Below are 18719 nucleotides of genomic sequence, written 5' to 3'. Positions count from 1 at the left end.
GCACACAGGCTCGGGGCTCTCGGCCGGTGTGATCTCACCGATGAGAGAATTTTAAAAAAACAGCTCCCGGGTCGCCGGCGCCGCCAAGGCCCCTTCCCGGGATCAGCGCGCACGCGTCCAAGTGCGCGCCCCGACTTCCTGGGCCTCAACCTTCCGCGCGCCCTTCCTCCGACCGGGGTGCCCCCAGGGGTGCCCCGCCAGCCTCCGGCCGGCGCTCACTCGCTGCCAATCTAACCCCCTCCGGCCCGCCACTGCAGCCGCGCTTCCTGAGTGTGGGTGCCGAGAGTGGACGCCACGGCAGGAGCCCAGCCCTCCCCTCTCGCCGCTCCGTTCCCACGACTTCCTCCCGGCGCCCGCCGGACTTGAGGTCGGGGCCGCGCGGGGTCCCGCGCGCACCAGCCGGGGCCGCCGCCGGCCGCGGTCGCCCACGTGGGCGTGCTCTGCGCCGAGCGGGGGAAGGCCGGGCGCCCTCCCGGAGGCTGGGGGTGGGCAAGGCGCCCGGGGGAGGAGGCGGCGGGGCGCGGGGAGGAGGCGGGGAGCCCCGGCGGCGGCGAGGGGGCGGTGACAGCGCTTGGAAAGGAGGCTGCACGCGGATTTGCATGAAACACAGACTGGGAGCGGGCGGGAGCGGGAGCGGGAGCGGGAGCGCGGCGCACGCCCCGGGCCGGCCCAGCGAGCGAGCGAGCGAGCGAGCCGGGAAGGAGGAGGGGAGCGGGGAGGCGAGGCTGCCGAGGCGGAGGGATCTGCGCATCAAAGCGAGCGAGGCGAGCAAAGTTTGGCTGGGGGTTGGACTTTCCTTCCTGGAGGCGGCACCCAAACAGCTACCCCGTGCGGAAACCCAAACTTTCTTCTGCCACTCCGAGTCTCGCGGCCGCCGCCTCCGCCCCGCGTTCGGGGCCTTCCCGACCCGGCGCCGCAGTCGTCCGCCCGCCCTCCCCGCCGCCCTTCTTCCCGCCGCGGGAGCCGCTCGGGGCGCAGGGCCGCGCGCCGAGCCCCGCTGGCTGCAGCGCCGCGGCCCGGCCCGGAGCGCGGGCAAGTTCGCCGAGAGTTGAGGCGAAGTTTGGGCGGCCGAGCTCCCCTCTGCGCCTCCGGAGCCCCGCCGCGCCCAGCCCCGCCGGGGGCGCCCCTCGCCGCCCGCGCGCCCTCCCCAGCCATGTCGTCCATCCTGCCCTTCACCCCCCCGATCGTGAAGCGCCTGCTGGGCTGGAAGAAGGGCGAGCAGAACGGGCAGGAGGAGAAGTGGTGCGAGAAGGCGGTCAAGAGTTTGGTCAAGAAGCTCAAGAAGACCGGGCAGCTGGACGAACTGGAGAAGGCCATCACCACGCAGAACGTCAACACCAAGTGCATCACCATCCCCAGGTGGGGGGCCCCAGCGACCCGGGGGGCGCGCCCGCCCAGCCCCCTGACGCGGCAGGGCCGGGTGGGGTTGGAGCGGGAGGGTGTGTGTGTGCGTGTATGTGGGTGTGTGTAAGGGGGGGGGCAGTGGGGCTCGCGGTCCGGAAGAGGCTGGAGGGGACCCCAAACAAAACCTTCTCTGGATTTGCAAAAATTCAGAGCGTGGGGCTTCCGCGGGGCACTCTCACTTCCAGTCGCTTTTCACCTTCCGGAAAGGGGGTTGCTGCTGGAATTGGCCGCCCCCCACTCCCGGGAGCTCCGGGCTAGAAGTTGAGGCCCGCTTTGTTCAGCTCCGCGGGCCGGAGCCCCTCCTCCGCCGCCGCCTCCCGCCCCCGCGGCCCGCGCTCGTGGAGGTGGTGGTGTCTCTCCCTTTCTTTTCTTCAGTCCTGTTCCCCCACTTCTTTCCTCCGCAACAGGAATGCAGTCCGTACAGCTGGGGCTGTGGGTGAGGAGCGGGAGCCTCGTGATTGACAGATTCCTTCTTCGTTCTCTCTTTGCCTTCGGGATTAGCATTTTTATCGAGTATTTTTAGACTCGGTTGTGCCAGTCTCCCGCCCCCCTCTGCACACACGCACTTTCGTTGCAGCGCAGGGCTTTCAAATGAGAGACAAGTGGCAGAGGTTAGGGTCGTCTCTCCTCCCCCTCCTCCAAAGGATTATTTGCCCTGCTTTCAGCCCGAGATTGCGGGTTGATGTAGGAGAGAGGGAGCTTCGAGCTGATCAGATAACGAAACGCACCCCAAAGTGGGCCTCCTCAAATGGGCCCTCGCATTCCTGCAGAGCCCTCCTTCCCCAAGCGCTTTGCCATCTGGCCGGACCTCCTTTCTCCTCCGCAGCGCGCTAGCTAGGTCAGGCGAGAGCTCACAGATGGCTGATAGAAGGGGTCAGTGACTTCTCTGCACTCCCCAGGGCCCTCTCTTAGCTTAGCCGCCCCCGGCTGGGAATTCGGGTGTGTGGTGGTGGGGGTGGGGGGGGGGTGGGGGGGAAGCGGGGGTCACCTGAGCCTCCTGTCTGTCCCTCTAGGCTCCCTTTAAAGTCTGATTCTGCACCAAGGGAGTGTGTGTGCGTGGGGGCCGGATGTCCTTGGGGGTCCCAGGCTGCAGAGGAATGAGTAGAGGGTCCCCGGGGCTTGAGCCCCACAGAGATCGTTGTCCTTCCTCCTGGGCCACGAGTGGACTGCATCCTTGGCCACCTGCTTGGGGCAGCTGTACAAGGCCTGCCAGCCGTGTGAGGCAGGCACAAAGCCACATCTGTCCACAGGAGCCCAGAACGGGCCTCCTCTGGAAATAAATACCGCTTATGGTGGGAGTGCTGGCTTAAAAAGTAATATATATTTTTTTAACTGGGTGGGTCCAGTCAATACAGGGGGAGGGAAGGCGGTGTGTTTTCTGGGAAGTGCGTTCTGGGTGTGTGATCAGGAGCCAGAATCCACTTCAGAGGAGTCGGTGTGACGGGATGGGGTCGTGGGCCTTGGGTTTTGGTCCCAGCCCTGGTTCCTAATTCTGCTTTATTCCTTCTGGTGTGTGTGTGTGGGGGGGGGGGGTGAATGAGTGTACTTCTCCTCCCCCCCCCCCGGGGAGGGGTGAATGCAAAACCTGCCACCTTACCTGTCTGGGTGCATTGAGGACAAGTGCTTTATGCCTTGAAGCAGAAGGAAAAAAAAAAAAAGGCATCAGTTATAAAATGAGCAGCCGCGTGAAGTATTTTACAGTTTGCAAAGCACTTTCACATGGTTTTAATGAGATCAAGAAAGAAAGAAACTCCTGGAAAATAGCAAGGGCAGTCAGACTTCAGGTTTACCTCCTTTTTAAAGTTGAGAAAACTTTGGAGGAGGGAGGGAGGGGAAGAGATTTGGCCCAGTGGACTTGGGACTCGGATCGAATGTGCTCCTTTTCCCATCAGGAGCTGCTCTGTACTTTGAAGGTTCTGAATACATTCTTTGCTGAATGCCAGAGCACTGTTAGGTTGGGGTGGGGGCGGCTGTGGATCTTTGTTGGTAAAGTTGCTAATGACTGGCGACTGGTTGGAGGAGAGCCCTTGCTTCCCCTGGTTCACCCTCTGGGGAGGCATAGCTATGGCCTGCCTTGTCCTCTTCCAAAGTCCTCCACCGCCTGAGGCGAAGGAAAGCTCTGGATGTTTCTGAGAGTTCAAGCTGACTTGCCCCTGGCCTTCTCCTGACTCTCTTAGGAGCTGGGCATCTTCTACCTGCCTTGGCAAGGGCCTATACGAAGGTAGATTTTGTTTTTAGTCTCTTCTCAGGGAAACCCAGTTGGTTGGGCGGACCCAGACAAAATGGATTTTCATCCCTGGATTCTGTGCCCACGCCTCTGGGTCACCTTGTCTCCCTTGGCAACAGCTGCCACTGTTTTGGTCGTGGGCAGAAAACTAAAGGCCACGTCTTGGGGGAGGTGGCTAGCTGGCCTCCACGTCAGTGATATCAGCACGTCTGCTCAGCCCCAGAGAGTGTGGTGGTGTTTGTCGAATTGTCCGCGCTCTCTGTGCTACCTTTCATAACTAGGGCTTTGGAAAGTTGGCCAAGGGAAATGTTTAACCTCGTTATCCCATGATGTGTATGTGTGTGTGTGGGGGGGGGGGGCGGGTGGGTGTTGGGCAGTGGGCGCCTAAAGCTACCCTGGGGTTTCAGAAGACCTCAGTCTAAGGAGATTTGACGAGAGTGTTTTGGCTAATGTATAGTCACAATCAGCAACAGCAACCTTTGGCAATTACAGCTGTATCCTAGGATCTTCCAGACGGCATGCTTGCTTATGTTATTACGCCAGCTCTAACCTGTCTCAGTGGTCAGGAGAGCTGGAGCGATACAGGCTTACTGATACCAGGCGTGTAAAAGAGACCAGTGCCAAGGAAGTGGTAAGAGCTTGATTTAGATACATCAGCAGAGAGGCTATCAGGATACTCTGAGGTCTGGCAGGATGGGCAGAACTTAGACAAGTTGTGTAACAGCATCTTACTTGTCACCTGCTTGAGTCTCTGAGTAAAGCAGTAGGCATCTTCCTGGCAGATGATAAGAGTGGAGTCCTCACATTTACCACCGCAAAGTAGAGAAGGTGTGTGCCTGTTATGTCAGTAATAAGGAGCCAGGCACACTTAAGAATGACTGCTCTCACCGATGGGATCTGTGCCTTGGTCCAGTTGCTGGGAGCTGGACCAAGCTTAAAGTCTAGTTCGTTTGGAAAGGAATTTAGGCTTTCTTATGTCAAAGCACTTTCTTGTGTCGATGTCCAGAGGAAAATGGGGGAATTGAACCCAACACCAGGTCTGACACATACCCGTCTCCCCTTTCTCTGTGAATCCCTTCTTCTAACATGGCCTCCTCCTGTTAGCCACCTGGACTTTACCAGGCTACTCTCACCCTAGGGAGAGAGGAAAAAGATAGTCATCTTTAAGGTTCCTTTCTCAGACGTCTGGGGACAGACCTTTACCAAGGCTGCAGGAGTGGCTTCTTGGTCTCCTGTCCACCCACCCCTCTCGCTGCTGCTCAGAGCACCATTCTGGTATCGCCTGTTGGAAGCAAGCCCACTTCTGGCTGCCAGGGAGGTGGTCCATCGGCTCTTCTTTCTCTCGTTAACCTTGATTAAGGGAATGACATACAGGGGCCGGGAAGAAGAGGGGCCCACAGACCGTGCGTAGCTGACTCTGGGGGCTGGCTCAGAGCTCCGGCTGAACCCAGGAGCCACTGGATGTTGCCTTGACGTTTGGAATCTTGGAACTTGCCGCTTGCACCCAGGAGTTAAATGTTTGGGCCAATTCATGTTACCGACAGCCCCTGGCTCCGAGTTCCTAATCAAATGTTACAGGGTTGGATTTTGTGGATTCATTGATAATGACTGGCCCCCTCCCAGGTCTGTGTCAATATTGCAGGCAATGGGAGAGGATGCAGAGATAAATTTGAGACGGCCCCTGCCTGTAAGCAGCTTCTATTTCAGTAAGGGAGACATTCATAAGGCATTATTTGCACGTCTAACCACTATCTCTTTTTTATTCCCACCGATCAGAAGAAAAAATGAGTTCTAGTATGGAGTGATTTCAGGGTGGAGGTGGGGACTATAATATGTCTTTTAAATACTGTTAGAAGTCACTGTCAGAAAACACAATAATGGCAGCCATCTGTGTTCGCCAGAAAGAGCACAAAATTCAAGTCCTGGACCTTGCCATTGTAATATCTGGACGGGTTTAGGAGTTCACTTTAATGTCTCAGATCCTTCACATCTACACCTGTAAAATCAGGATGATATAAGGCCTTCAGGGATGTTTTGTAAACCAGAGCGTTTGACAGATACAAGTATTATGTTTTAGCCTCCTGTGTCTATCATTTGTTCATTACTAAATTATTCACTCATTTATTAAATACCTTCTACACTGAGCAAGGCAGGGCACCGGTTCTCAAGGAGCTCCCTGTCTAGACTGGAAGATAGACTTGGCCAAAGATACAGGAAATGGACTGCAGCCTGGGGATGTACAAAGCGCCCAGAGACGTGGGGACAGACTGTTAATTCTGTGGGAGGAGGTGGGGGAGAGGAGGGAGGGCTCCCTGTAAGGTGGAAAATCAAAACGAGGGCAGGAGTTATTATCCAAAGGAAGTTTCTGAACGACAGCGTGATCAGGTACATGGTGATACCTGCCTGCAAGAATCAGGACATCTTTATCTTCTGCCTTTTATTGAACGGAGTCCTGTTGTAAATATGGTACCTCGTAGCATGCACCGAAGGGCCAGGGACCTTTGTGCAGTATTTATTCCAGTGTACAGCTTTCTCCCTTTGAAGTAAAACATCATTTAGTATTGCAAACCTGAAATTCAGGTTTCCTCCGTGCGAACAGTGAGTGACTTTAGACATACTAGCTTAGAACATAACAGGGTCAATAAAAACTGGATAACTTGGAGATGATCGTGGATACTTGGAATTTCAGAATTTTGGTGGGACCTAGCGTTCTCTGTCTCTGGTTAACACTTGCTGAAATAAATCCTATACGCCCGGGTTTCTGAGTGGACGTAAGAGCTTTGAATAGCGTATTTTTAAAAGTCTTTGCAAGGACATCAAGTTTCAAATGACAATTTTAATAATGGAAAAAAGTCCGCAAATACAGTAGTCATTTCGTTCTAATGAGAAATGCCAGAAGCTGGTGAAAATGACAGAATGTGGCTCAAGCTTATCACATCAGGAACCCAATTAAAATGAGTTTTTGAAAAATAAATATTGGTTTAGTAATGTAAACTTGTAATTGCTGTATTATTTTAATGGAAATAAAATTAACATGATTTAATGGACTGAGCGGCCATTAATTTTCACTTGTTAATTTATTAGGGGATTTTAATGCCATTGAATGCACAATACAGCCATTGTTTTGTGTGAGCTTCTCTATGAAATAAACAGGACCAAGCAGCGCTGGTTTTAAAAGTTGAAATCAGACTTTATTTCCACTACCTTGTTCTCCCACCTTCTTTATCCACTTCTCCCCCAGCTTCCTATATGTGCTGTTAAATTGTGTAACGTGCATGCAGCTTTCGCAATCAACAAGGCTCACGATTAGTCCTAATTAACTTTTGTCCTTGTCTCCTTTGGTGAATTGACCTGTTAAAAACATATATCAACTCCGCCCCCTTCCCCAAATCCACATCTGCTCGTATTAGTTGGCTGGGAAGACGAGTGCCCAGAAAGGTTGCTCCCGAAGGCAGCCTGGGACTGGGTGGTTTACCACCTTCTGCAGACAGGAATGGTTGCTGAGGTGTTAGATGGTCCTAGCTCCTCCCCAAGGAGGGTGGGGAATCATCTAGTAACCGCTGAGAGGTTCCTGGCCTTGGAGCCTTCAGTCTCTCCACTTTCAGGCACGGTGGTTCCTGGAAACAGTTGGAAATTGCCGTATTAACGCCACCCTACAGAAATTTGGTTTCTAATTTTACTCTATGCCAAGTTTTAGAACACAGATCCCCAGAGGACTTGTCCGGTTCATTTTTATGCTCTCCTTCCTTGTGCCTACCTGGGGCCAAATCCTGTGCTAGATGGCCGGGAGGAAATCGTGAATGAGACAGACACCACACCTGCCCTCTTACGTCTTCTAGTCCACTGGCTGCCAACATGGGTTCTCCGGAGTTGTAATAATGCTGTTAAGTGTTCCCAGGAGTTAAATTTGTAAAATACTGTTTTCTTGATGCCAGAGAGCCAAATCCCTCAAACTTTACAGTTTATTGAGTCTCGACAAGGGCAATTTGCGTGTGTGTGTGTGCGTGTGTGTGTGTGTGTGTGTGTGTGTGCGCGCGCGTGTGTGTGCGCATGCGCGTGTAACATTATTCTTTGTTTTGATTTAATTAACTATTTTAGAAATAACAAATCTGTAGCACAAGTCACACTCTCTGCTGTTGATTATCTGAGGCCTCTGCTGTAAACAGCAGCCTGCCACAGTGCATACTACTGCAGAATGTTTTGACAGAGAGACTCAGTTGAAAATGAAAACACCATAGAAGCCTATTAATTAAGAAGTTCGCCTAATTCTGGACTAGGCTGAAGTTTGTTGAGCAGGCTTTTTCTCCCCATGAATACTGTCAAAGAAAAATTTATTATAAACAAGGTTTTTGGGGTCATTTTGGACGCAGGAGTCAGCAGACCTGGGTAGGTTTCTAGACTTAGCTCTGTTTCTGATTAGCTGTGTGACCTGAGGCAAATCGCTTAACATCTCTGGGCCTCAGATGTTCTCTGTTGGAAAATAGGGGAGCTAAACCTTACTGGAGGGCCTTTCTAACTCTAAAATGCAAGCATTTTAGAAGCTCCTATTTGCATGCATTCAGTTGAACGATATATCATAGGTCTTTCTTAATTATTAATGTCCTAAGGCCCCATCAATCTAGTGCCAATTAATTTACATAAATGAAGGTAATAAAACTATAATCCAGTCTTTAATTTTAGTTATGTTACCCTTCTCTCCTCCCTGCCTCTCCCTTACCCTGTGAGTCTAAATCAGTGAAATTTAACTACAAAGGAATATAAAAATAGCTGAATTCTACGAGAAAGATGTGAAGGCTGTGTGTCTTGAGATGCCACGAGCAATTTTTCTTCTTTTGTTGCTATTTTTGGCTCTTCTCGGAGCAGGAAGTTTACTTAAACTAATGACCACAGACGCCTAAAAATGGTTAAATGTAAGAGGTAGGCATTATAAAGGATACCTGTGGAAAATGTTTGCTCATATGTCAGAGCTTACCCAGGAAGCTTCCTTTATTTATTTTCAAGCATCTATATAAAGAAAGACTATGCTGGATTTCGAAAGCTCGTGCCTTTTGTTTGGCAGCGTGGAGGTTATGAGTTTAACCCCCCAGCTAAGAGATGAAAAGGGAGTTTCTCCTGAAACAGTACTTTTTCTGTGTCACGTGGCTTTCCAGGCTTATAGGGGGCAAGTTTCTCCTCTAATGCTTTGCTGGGAGTTTGGGACTGGAGTACCGCTTTAAGAACCACTGTGTAAGGGTTTACCTTTGAAACCTACAGGGTTATAAATCTGGCTGCTTCTGCTGCTAAGTAAGTATTGCATCACCAACTGCTAAGCCAAGTTGTAGCGCTAAGGTGCCACCATTTTTTTTTTCTTTTTCCTTTAGACTGGACTCTTGAAAATAGTGATGCTTTTTGGGTGTGTGTTTTTTAAAGGTCTGTTTTTACGCTGTCACAGCTCAAAAATGCCAAAAGGCATTTTTTCCTTAAAAAATCACCTCTGGGCTAAGCCCAAATGTGGAGTAATGAATCCAGAAAGGACTTTTTGAGTAGTTGCAAGTGGCTGAAAGCAGGCACGGATGATGGAAATTGGGTTTTTCCTTTCACTTCAAATCTTTCCCGTTGTAAAGTCTCTCTTCCCCTTACTGGATTCAGACTCAAGGGGAGCCTTATTTCTCTGTGTGCCTGGGAGGGCAGGGTGAGTTAGCCTGCTCTGCTATCCGTTTAAGTTTTGTGTGTAACCATTTATCTCTAACCAAGCAGGTTCTTAAAATATTACCTGAGGAGCAGGGGGGAGGGTGTGGGTGGACAGGAAAAGCATGGTAATGAAGAAAGAGCAAAGGGCGCTGGAGTCTGACAAACTTGGATTGGAGTATGCCAGTTGCTAACTCTGCGGCAGCCTTGGGAACCTCTGCCTCAGTTTATTGAACCCGTTTCCTTATCCGTAAAATGGGGTTGGGACTGCCATAAATCAACCCAAATGAGATAAGAGAGACCAAGCCCTTGGCCAATATTTGCAGCTCCCAGCACATAGTAGGTGCTCAGCAAACACTCCTTTTTCCCTTTTGAGGGGGCTATTTGACTGATGGCATCCATCAGTTCCAGCAGGGGACCTCCCCCCTCCCCTTCTTTATTGTCATTTAAAAAAATTGTTTGGCTGACTAAAAATAATAGTATTGAAAACATACTTTGATGAATCAGTGCTCCTGGGGCGGGGGATGGGTAAGCTCCTGAAGAAGAAGTGCTGTGACTCATGCACTTGTCACCGATAGCCTGCCCGTAAGTGCGTGGAAGTGCGTGGTGTTTATTGTTGCTGGTGTTTTTCTGAGCCCCGGTTGGGAAGCAGTTCCGGTTGGAAGCCCCACCTCACCAGTCAGCGTGGCCGTCAAGTAAGGATGGTCGGCACCAGAAACTCGTGGCTCTGAAACAACGGGGGTGTGGGTGGTGGCACCCTGGGCTGCCCTTGGATAGGCACAGGAGGACTCGTGCCTGCACGGCTGGGCTTTGACCCTCCTTCTGGGTGTACTTCTTCTCATGGGGCAGAGCCCCAGGGCCAAGGGATGGCCCATCTAGAGCTTGCACCTCCTCCTTCCAGACTGAGCCATGAGTCCCGACCTTCAGTTCCCTGCCCCAGTGGTCTCGAGACTGCTTTCAGGTTCTGTGTGGGCCTCTTCCAGGTCCATCTGCCCAGGAAAGGGTATACTGCATCTTCCATGGACGTGTGTGCCCCCGTGGGCCTGAGGGCTGACAAGGCAGGGCAGGGGGATAGACAGGCTGGATGGAATTCACGCTCGTGGGTGTCTGTATGGGTGTGCATCGAGCCCCTCTGAGTGTGTGATGGCACCAGGTGGGGGGCGGGGGGCTGGCACTTGGGCCCAGTTCTCCCTGAATGTCTGCATCCCAATGTGAAACCAAGAGTCCAGAGAGCTCTAAATGCCCACCCGGCCTTCCACCTTGTGTTAAAGTGTTTGTCAAGGTAAGGAAGATAGAATATATTCCATTCATCAGTTGCACTGATTTCCATCTCTTGAACGTGACATACGGCATGTGGGCCTTCACATGTCCTCTGCTTGGGACCTACCAGGGGTGGAGCTAGCTTGTTTCTAGCCACCCCCTCTCTATTGTCAAGCCACGATGGAGGTGCCTAGGTGCACCACTGTATGGACAAGACTGTGGAGACTTTCACAGGGATTGATTTCCCTCACCTTGAACCCAGATCGGAACAAATTACAGATCAGGGAGGAGGTGATAACGTGTTGCAGCTGCCCGTCTTAGAAGTGGAGCTAGAGTTTGACACCTGCTAATGCATTTGTTGTTGGGTAGGCTTACTGGGCACTGACTTTGTGTGGGGCCTCAGGGGATATAGAGATGTAGAGGTCAGGTGCCTCTGAACTGCGCAGAGGCAAAAAAGGGTCACAGCGACCACAGTTGTGGCGGGCTCAGGGGACAGACACTCTAGTAAAGGTCAAACAAGTGTTGATTTGGGAGCCCTGAGGAGGAGCAGCTCTCTTCCTCGGGAAGGCAGCAGGCTTCACAGAGGAGGTGGTGCTCCGGCGGGACCTTATGGATGGACAGAGCATGGGCGTGGGGCGAAGGCTGCCTGGAGCACTGGCCAGACGGAGCATGCAAGGACCTGGTGTCTGGGGCCGGCAGGACATTCCGGAGTGGCCAGGGCATGGAGGTGTCTGGGTCAGGCAGAACATTCCGGGGTGGCCAGGGCATGGAGGAAGGAGTGGCCGGAGAGGAACCAGGGAAGGCTTCGGTAGGCCAGGCGAGGCATTTGGACATTGCTCTTTGAGCGCCTCAGGGATTTTCAAGTAGGGGCATGGCGTGGCCAAAGCCACTGCGGGGTTCGGGCTCCATTTCCTCCCCCACCCCCATGGCCAGTAACAGCAGGTTTTCTGCCTGAGTTATCCAGGTCAGAGTCATAATCCCTTACACCACCATGTGGACAGCTTTAGGCTATGTCTGGACCAGGGTGAGAATAGTGTTTTGTTCACCGTCAGGAGAGAAGACTAGTTGTACAGCCAGGAGGGCTCTGGGAGCCCAAGTGTTCAGGTAATTAGCTGGTGAGTCATGCCCGCCTCTTGCCATGGATTCCTTGGGAAAGTGAGTGGAGTGATGCCTGGTCTCTCCAAGCGAAGGCCTCGAGACCAGATCTCGGCCTCCCCCTTGGCCTACCCTGTGCCTGGCGCACGGCCTTAGGTGGAATGTCTCCGGACAGTGTTTTTAATTTCTTCATTGATGATCATCTAGGCCAGCAAGCCTTCCACTCCCCGACCGCACTGCAGTCGGCAAGAATGCCTCAGTTCTGTCCTGCAGACTTACAGAATGTCCTGAGTGTATTAAAAACAGATTCTGTTCCTTAACAAGAGAGCAACATAGTTTATTTAAGTCAGTGTTGTTCATTTAGCACCCGGAGCAAGCAGATATCATGGCCATTTAGAGATTGGGTACAACTTCCCTTATCTGGTTAGAGTCGGCTTTTTGTTGCTGTTGTTGTCTGTTTAAGCTTACAGATTTTCAGAAGATAAAGTTTTGAACTGTGGTTCATGGGCCATTTTTGAGAACACTGCTAGAGACCTGCTTCTGAAGGGACAGTGCACGGCAGCGGAGAGCTCTGGATTTATGTTCAGGAGATCCACGTTCAAATCCCTGCTCCCCACCTGCTGCTTCAGTGACGTGGACAGGTCACCTAGCTTCTTTGATCCTTCTTTCCTCACCTGTAAAATGGGGAAAATAATACCTCCCTTAGTAGGATTATTGAACTTATTTGGTTAGATGAGCTATGCATTTAGGGCTCCTGGGTGGCTCAGTCGGTTAAGCGTCTGACTCTTGATTTTTGGCTCAGGTCATGATCTCGCAGTCATGAGACAGAACCCTGCGTCGGGCTCCGCACTGAGTGTGGAGCCTGTTTGGGATTTTCTCTCTCCCTCTCTCTCTCTGCCCCTTCCCCTGTTCATGTTCTCTCTCTCTCTCTCTCTCAATAAATAAATAAACATTTGGATGAGCTATGCATTCAAAGCACTTTGCAGACTGGAAAATATTACAGTGTCACCTGCTATTTCTTTATGAAGCACAGCTCTGTAGTGTTGCTAAAAACCCTTTCTGACAGAGATGGATTAAGGCTTCTGAGTTTTCACCCAGATTTTCACAAAGGCATTAGAGAAAAATTATACACGATGCTCAAAATTCAATAGGAATATGAACTCAGGGCGCGCATGCTCTGGGGCCTGGTACCAGAATCTTAGGCTCGCTGTGCCAGCTTGTCAGCTTTGTGGACCCGTGGCCGGTCACCTGAGCCCTCTCACCTGGGCGTGAGACAGCATGAAGTGAGTGCTGACTGTATACCAGACGCTAGCATGGGCCACTGATTGACTAGTTGGTTTTTGTTACCCATCTGTACTACTCTTAGAAGGATGAGTTACTCATGTTCACAGAGGAGGAGCCTGAGGCTTTGAGGGGTCAGCGGCTGAACAGGAATCTGAACTCCAGTCTCTGGTTCCTGACCCTGGTTGCCTGCCCCAAGGCTCCCCGGAAGAGGCTATACCATTATTACCGTTTTCAGCCTCATAAGAAGGTCAGTGAAATTGTGTCAGTAATTTGCTCCAGGTCCCATGATGAGAGATGGACTCCTCTCTGGACTTGCCTTGGAGTCTCTAGCCCTTCTAGAACCTACGGTGATGCTCGAATTCATTGAACCGACCAGGACACTTCTAAGAGTGAAAAGGAGCAGTGCGATTATTAATTATGGCCAGAAGGTGAGCATAAGCCTGGAACGTCCAGCCAAACCTGGGCAAATAGTAACCCTAAGTCACCCTGCCTCCGTGCCAGTGGCTAATGATACCTGACTAGGTAACGGGAGGATTAGATCAGCCGGTTCGTATGTTACTGCTAAAGGGTCAGGGACTGAGCTATTTGCTCCTGGTCCAGGTGAAGTGACTTTGCCTGAGATCAGGCAGCAAGTTGGCAACATGATATCCGAAAGCCGGATGAGGCCTCAGAAATAATCTAACACAGTGAAGTTAGCGCTAGAGCTTTCTTAACTGGAGCAGGAGTTAGGGAATGTTTGGCTGTGCGGATGGCTGCTCTCCAGCAACAGGAATAGAGGTTAGAGGTCAGAGCGGGGGTGGCTGCGAGGAGATGGTGAGGCATTCACCCGGCTCTAGAATGTCTGCATCCTCTCCCGGCTGTGTCCCTGCAAAACCCAGGAGATGCTCTCAGGCCCAGCGCAACCCAGACGACATTTAATGGCCAGGAGCAAGAGACTCCTCCTGTGAGCTGACCTTTCCTGCTCCCCTGTTCCGTTTTAGAGTCCCGGAGGATACCACTGGCTGGTTGTTGGTACAAGTTTAGTGGATAAACCCTCTGCTGAAGAATTTTGGAAGGCATTGAGGAAGGAATTAAAAATAACAGCAAGCATGCCTTTTCTTTCTCTCTGATTGTGGTCAATGCATGGAATGTGCCAGGGCCTCTGTGGAGCACGTGGCCCCAAATAACCCCTCTGCCAGTGGAATTCTGTAGAGAACACGGAAGGGCTAGGAGGCGTCTCACTGCCGCTTTGTGTTCTCAGGGTTCGTTCCTGCGATCTTCTCTTGCCCCGAATAACTTGTTGGAAGTCTGGAGAGGGACTTGAGTCTTCTGTGTTCTCCAACCAGGCGGCTGTCATAGGGGAGGCCCTGTCTGATGAGCTCCAAGGAGAGCAGCTGGAGTGACAAAAGTGGACTGGTCACAGGCTGAGAAAAGGGAAGTGTAAATTCAAGCCAAACTTGGCAGCATTCGCTTTGGAGAACTTGAGCTGATACTATGGAGCTCTGGTCGTCATCCTTTGTGGCTACGCCGTGTCTTATAAATAGAACAAGATGCATTCTCATTCCCCCCCCCCCCCCCCGCCCCCTTTCTCTACCCCACAGACACAAGGAGGCATGTGTGTGGGTGAGTATGGGCAGGGAGTATTAATTATTTATGTTCCAGTTCTTCAGAGAGACATCGTGGGAACTGGGCCCTGGGCTCCATGGAGATGACCAGGCCATGCCACGGGTAAGGCTGGAATCTCTTGCTGAGTTCCAGCAGTCCTGATCATGCAGCCCTCTCCTGCCTGGTAGTGCCCTGAGCCCGCTGGCCTTTCCCTCTGTGGTCCATCCTATATTCTGTATCGGGGCCAGACTCACTGCGTGAGGATACTTCTGGCTGCAGGTAACCTAAAACCCAACTAACACCTTCAACGGTGTGGAGGTTTATTATCTCCTCTACCGTGTTTGGAGGCAGGGAGGCTTCGGGCATCACCAAGGACTTGGGAGCCTTCCGTCTTTCTGCTCTGCCAGCTTCAGCCTGAGGGGTTTTGCCTTCAAGCTTGACTCCTCGTTGGTCCAGCGATGGCCACAGCTGCCGCAGGCATTACCCTCTTTATACATCCAGGGGACAGAAAGGGCTGCTTCTCCTTGGTGGGGGCTTGGGGGTGGGGTCTCTTTATCCAGGAAGAGCCTCCTGGAATCTCATTGGCCAATGTTGTGTCGCGTGCAGTCAGGGCAGCGATAATGGATTGCGATAAGCCTCTTGAGGTCAAGGATCCAGGCTATTTCTTTGACACATTACTATACTTAGTACCTGCTAGGCACTTGGTGAATTTCAATCAATACTTGATTACTGTTTACCTTCTTCTCTGAGTAGATTCCTGAGCGCTTACCTAATGTCTTGCTAATTCGGGAGTTGTGGTGGTAAACCATTCAGAGACCAGCTGCCCCCACGGAGTTTACAGTCAAGACAAGACCCAGAAACAATTATGTAACTGTGTTTGGAGCCTCTAGTGGGTGGATTGTTGGCAGTTGGCCAACATGGCAGCTTTGGAAGAGGTGTGAAATTGGGGTTCAGGGAGATAAGTGGATGGGTGATTCACAGGGGAGACCCTCGAGGCTTTTGAAGTCTATGCCTGAGGATGACATCTTGTGACCCAAGCCAGGTCTCTTTAAGCAGTTCAGATTTCGGTCTCCACCCCTCCAGTCTTGTTTTCCTGTTGACAAAATGAAGGTAGAAACTTGCCCTTGAGTCTGGAGTGGGGGAAGGGCAGAGAGCTGAGAGCTCATGCCCCCAGGGGAAATCTTCTACTGGTTCCTGTGGTATTCTACCTACAAAACCATGTGCAATTCAATGGCACGCTTAGTGTTGTTGTGAGTCTCACTGGCTTTGAATCTCCTAGAAACTTTCTCTGAAAGCATATAGATGAAGAAATGAAAACTCTATAGATGTTTAGTGGTTAAAAACAAAGTGCTGGCTGATTTACGTAATTTTTTTGTCGTTTTCTTTTTTTTTTATTTAAAAAAAAAATTTTTTTTTTTAATGTTTATTTTTTGAGACAGAGAGAGACAGAGCATGAATGGGGGAGGGTCAGAGAGAGGGAGACACAGAATCTGAAACAGGCTCCGGGCTCTGAGCTGTCAGCACAGGGGCCCGATGCGGGGCTCGAACTCACGGACCGCGAGATCGTGACCTGAGCCGAAGTCGGCGCTCAACCGACTGAGCCACCCAGGCGCCCCTTTTTGTCATTTTCTGATGGAACTTTCTGCAGAGATAGAATACCCTGGAGTCTTCCTGCCACAGTCAGCTAATAACTGACTTCAGGTCTGCAAATATGCTTTCATTCCAATTCAGAAAAAACAAAACAAAACAAAAACAAAAAAACACAGCCTGTCCCAAGACCTCGTGTTTCATTTTCCTATTGATCTAGATGCTGGGAGAACTTGGGACCCCGGGGGAGCATCTAAAAGCTAATTAAAGATGTTTGCTTGAGGTTTGCCTGTTTTTCTTGCTTGGTTGAGAGAGTTGCAGTTTTTGCTTTTATTGTTAAAAAAAAAAAAAAAAAAAAAAAGAGAAGCCATCGCCACTGCTGATCCAGGAGGTGGTGGCTGGGGGTGTTGCACCCTTCGGTAAACACGTGACATTGTCCTCCTTCCCTCTTCACTTGGTCCCCCACAGAGGCACCTTTGAGCATAGGCCTGGAACCAAAGCAGCTACTGCAGCTACTTGCCTTGAAAATTCCCGAGTTTCCAGGAGTAGTGGCCAGGTGAGCCTGGGTGTGAACCCAACTAAGCTGTCCCAGCGTGAGGCTTCTGGTTCTGTTTGATCAGCTCTGGTTCTGAAGTTAATGGCCCGAGCTCCCCACTCACAGAGGGAGAGTCAGCATGTGGGGAGGCCGGGGGCCCGCCTGCCATCCCAGGGGTGCCCCCAACCCTTTGTTTAACCACGGCTGTGGACCAGTGGTCTCAGATGTTTACCATCGCCTGTTTATAAGAGGGAAGTGTGGTCATATTTCTATCTCTTTTGTGGGCTGCACGGTTGCCTTACTGGGGCTCATGTGGGAAGTGGTTACCGTTAGGAGGAGGGTAAAATAACAGTACTCACAAAGGGACTTTGATCCAAGAATCCTTTTGAATGTCATCTTTTGGCCACCGTGTTTTTATTTATTTATTTTTTTGCCTATCGGCCTTCACGTCAGTAATGAGAAAATCCAACCACATAAGTGGGCCTCATGCTCCCCAGTGGGGCTGGATCACAACTGCAGTGCAAACTTCTCCTCTCCCCGGGTTTCACTGTGGGGGTGACCCCCAGCTCTGTGTATCTGCCACAGCCGGAGACCCTCCCCTCCAGCTGCTCTCTGGACATCAGTACCTGAACGTCCCAGCAACACCTGGAATTGACCTTGTGCCTTTCCTTTCCGTCCTCCTCCCACAACCTACGTTGGTTTACATCTTCCTTCTTATTGAAGCCACAGGTTCAATGAAGTGTTCAATCCTTGAGTAAACAGTCAATTGCGCACGCGGAGGAAATGCAGTCGCGGTGTCCCGTTTCTTCGGTGAGGCGGTGGGTCCCCGGCCACTGCCTGGCAGAGAGGTTGGCTTTATGAATTCAGGAAGGTCAGCTTGGCTTCTCTGGGGCCTTTGCAGCTACAACGTGACAAGCTTTGAGAGAATCCCGGGGCTCAAAATGAGCTGTAATATTTCATGACACCTCTCTGTCCTCTCCCCCTTGGCTTCTTGCCTTTTGCTGTTTTCTTGATGCACATGTTTTCCTAGGGGACACATCTAAGTTTTCATCTGATGCTCTATCTTCAGAGGTGGCTCATTCCTTAATGACCTTATTTAATTCAATCATAGGTGGTGTTGTTTAACGCCCCCCCCCCCCCCCCCAGATATTTACTGAGCATCTTTACTTGGTGGTGGACCAGACATCATGGCTCAGGAGTTGTGAATGCATTGTTGGTTTGGACAGCCATACATCCTTCTGCCTTCCTGAAGCTTCCAGGCTTGTGGTGGAATGAGGCCCACCTGATGAGAATCTAGCCCTTGTTCCCCCGCCAGGGGAAATCAATCTGCAGGCAAAGAGGAATTCTTATTTAGCCCGAAGCACACGCTTCCTGAGCTTCTAAGGCACCGGCTGCATTCCAGTCCTGGTGCCATAAAAATACAGGAAGGAAAGGAAACGTGTTCACAGGTTGGTTAGAGATTTTAAACCGACAATCAACTCTCTCTTGTCCACAAGAAACCAGAATCTGCCCCTGGCTTTCGGTCTCTCAGGCCTATAGCTCAACAGAGTGCCCTTTCAAAACTGGGGTAGATTCTCTTTGCTAATGGCTTTTTCCATGAACCTCAGCCAGCAAGCATATTCTTTGAGGATTACAGTTTGACCGGCACACTCAGGAAGCTGTAAAGAGAAGCATCATTTTGTCTTTAAGCTGTTTTAAGGCCACTGAGGCTTGGAGCCTTCCAGAGATTAATTGGAGAATGGCGTCTGAAAGCATACCATAAGTTGGCAACGACCATTCTTTTGACGTGCTGTAGGAGAGGGAACGAGAGGCAGAAGGCCTGAGTCCTAGCCTGGTGAACCAGCTTTGTGACTTTGGGTGAGTCACTTTACTACCCCGGGCCCCTGGTTTCCTCCTTTACAGACCAAAGGCGTTGGCTTACCAGGATTTTAAAGTTTCTTCCACTGTAAAAATTCTAGTTCTTGAGCTTGCATTCAAAGAAATGACTGGCTCTGTTACTCATTCAGATAGTGTCGGGATCACTGTACAATCACCGTGGGGGCTAGGGGTTGGGGCCCCCAGAAAACAGAACGGAAA

At 51.2% G+C, this 18719-nt stretch overlaps 1 protein-coding gene across 3 annotated transcripts in view; it reads left to right on the top strand.

Annotated features, from left to right (window-relative positions):
• Positions 1-692: 692 nt before the first annotated feature.
• Positions 693-18719, top strand: part of SMAD3 (SMAD family member 3) — a 119993-nt gene continuing 101966 nt past the window's right edge. For 2 of the 3 annotated variants that reach the window (XR_006203498.1, XM_042941640.1), the window contains exon 1: positions 693-1359. Coding sequence is in view for 2 of the 3 variants with exons in the window: in XM_042941640.1 (XP_042797574.1) it covers positions 1154-1359 (206 nt within the window). In the remaining variant the exon portion in view is untranslated. Of the gene's footprint in view, positions 1360-14505; positions 14645-18719 lie in introns of those variants that run through there. The other variant, XM_042941641.1, reaches the window with a different exon arrangement.

This window comes from Panthera leo, chromosome B3, assembly GCF_018350215.1.
Source record: "Panthera leo isolate Ple1 chromosome B3, P.leo_Ple1_pat1.1, whole genome shotgun sequence".
Classification (NCBI taxonomy): Eukaryota; Metazoa; Chordata; class Mammalia; order Carnivora; family Felidae; genus Panthera; species Panthera leo.
This window is presented reverse-complemented; position numbering and strand designations above follow the sequence as displayed.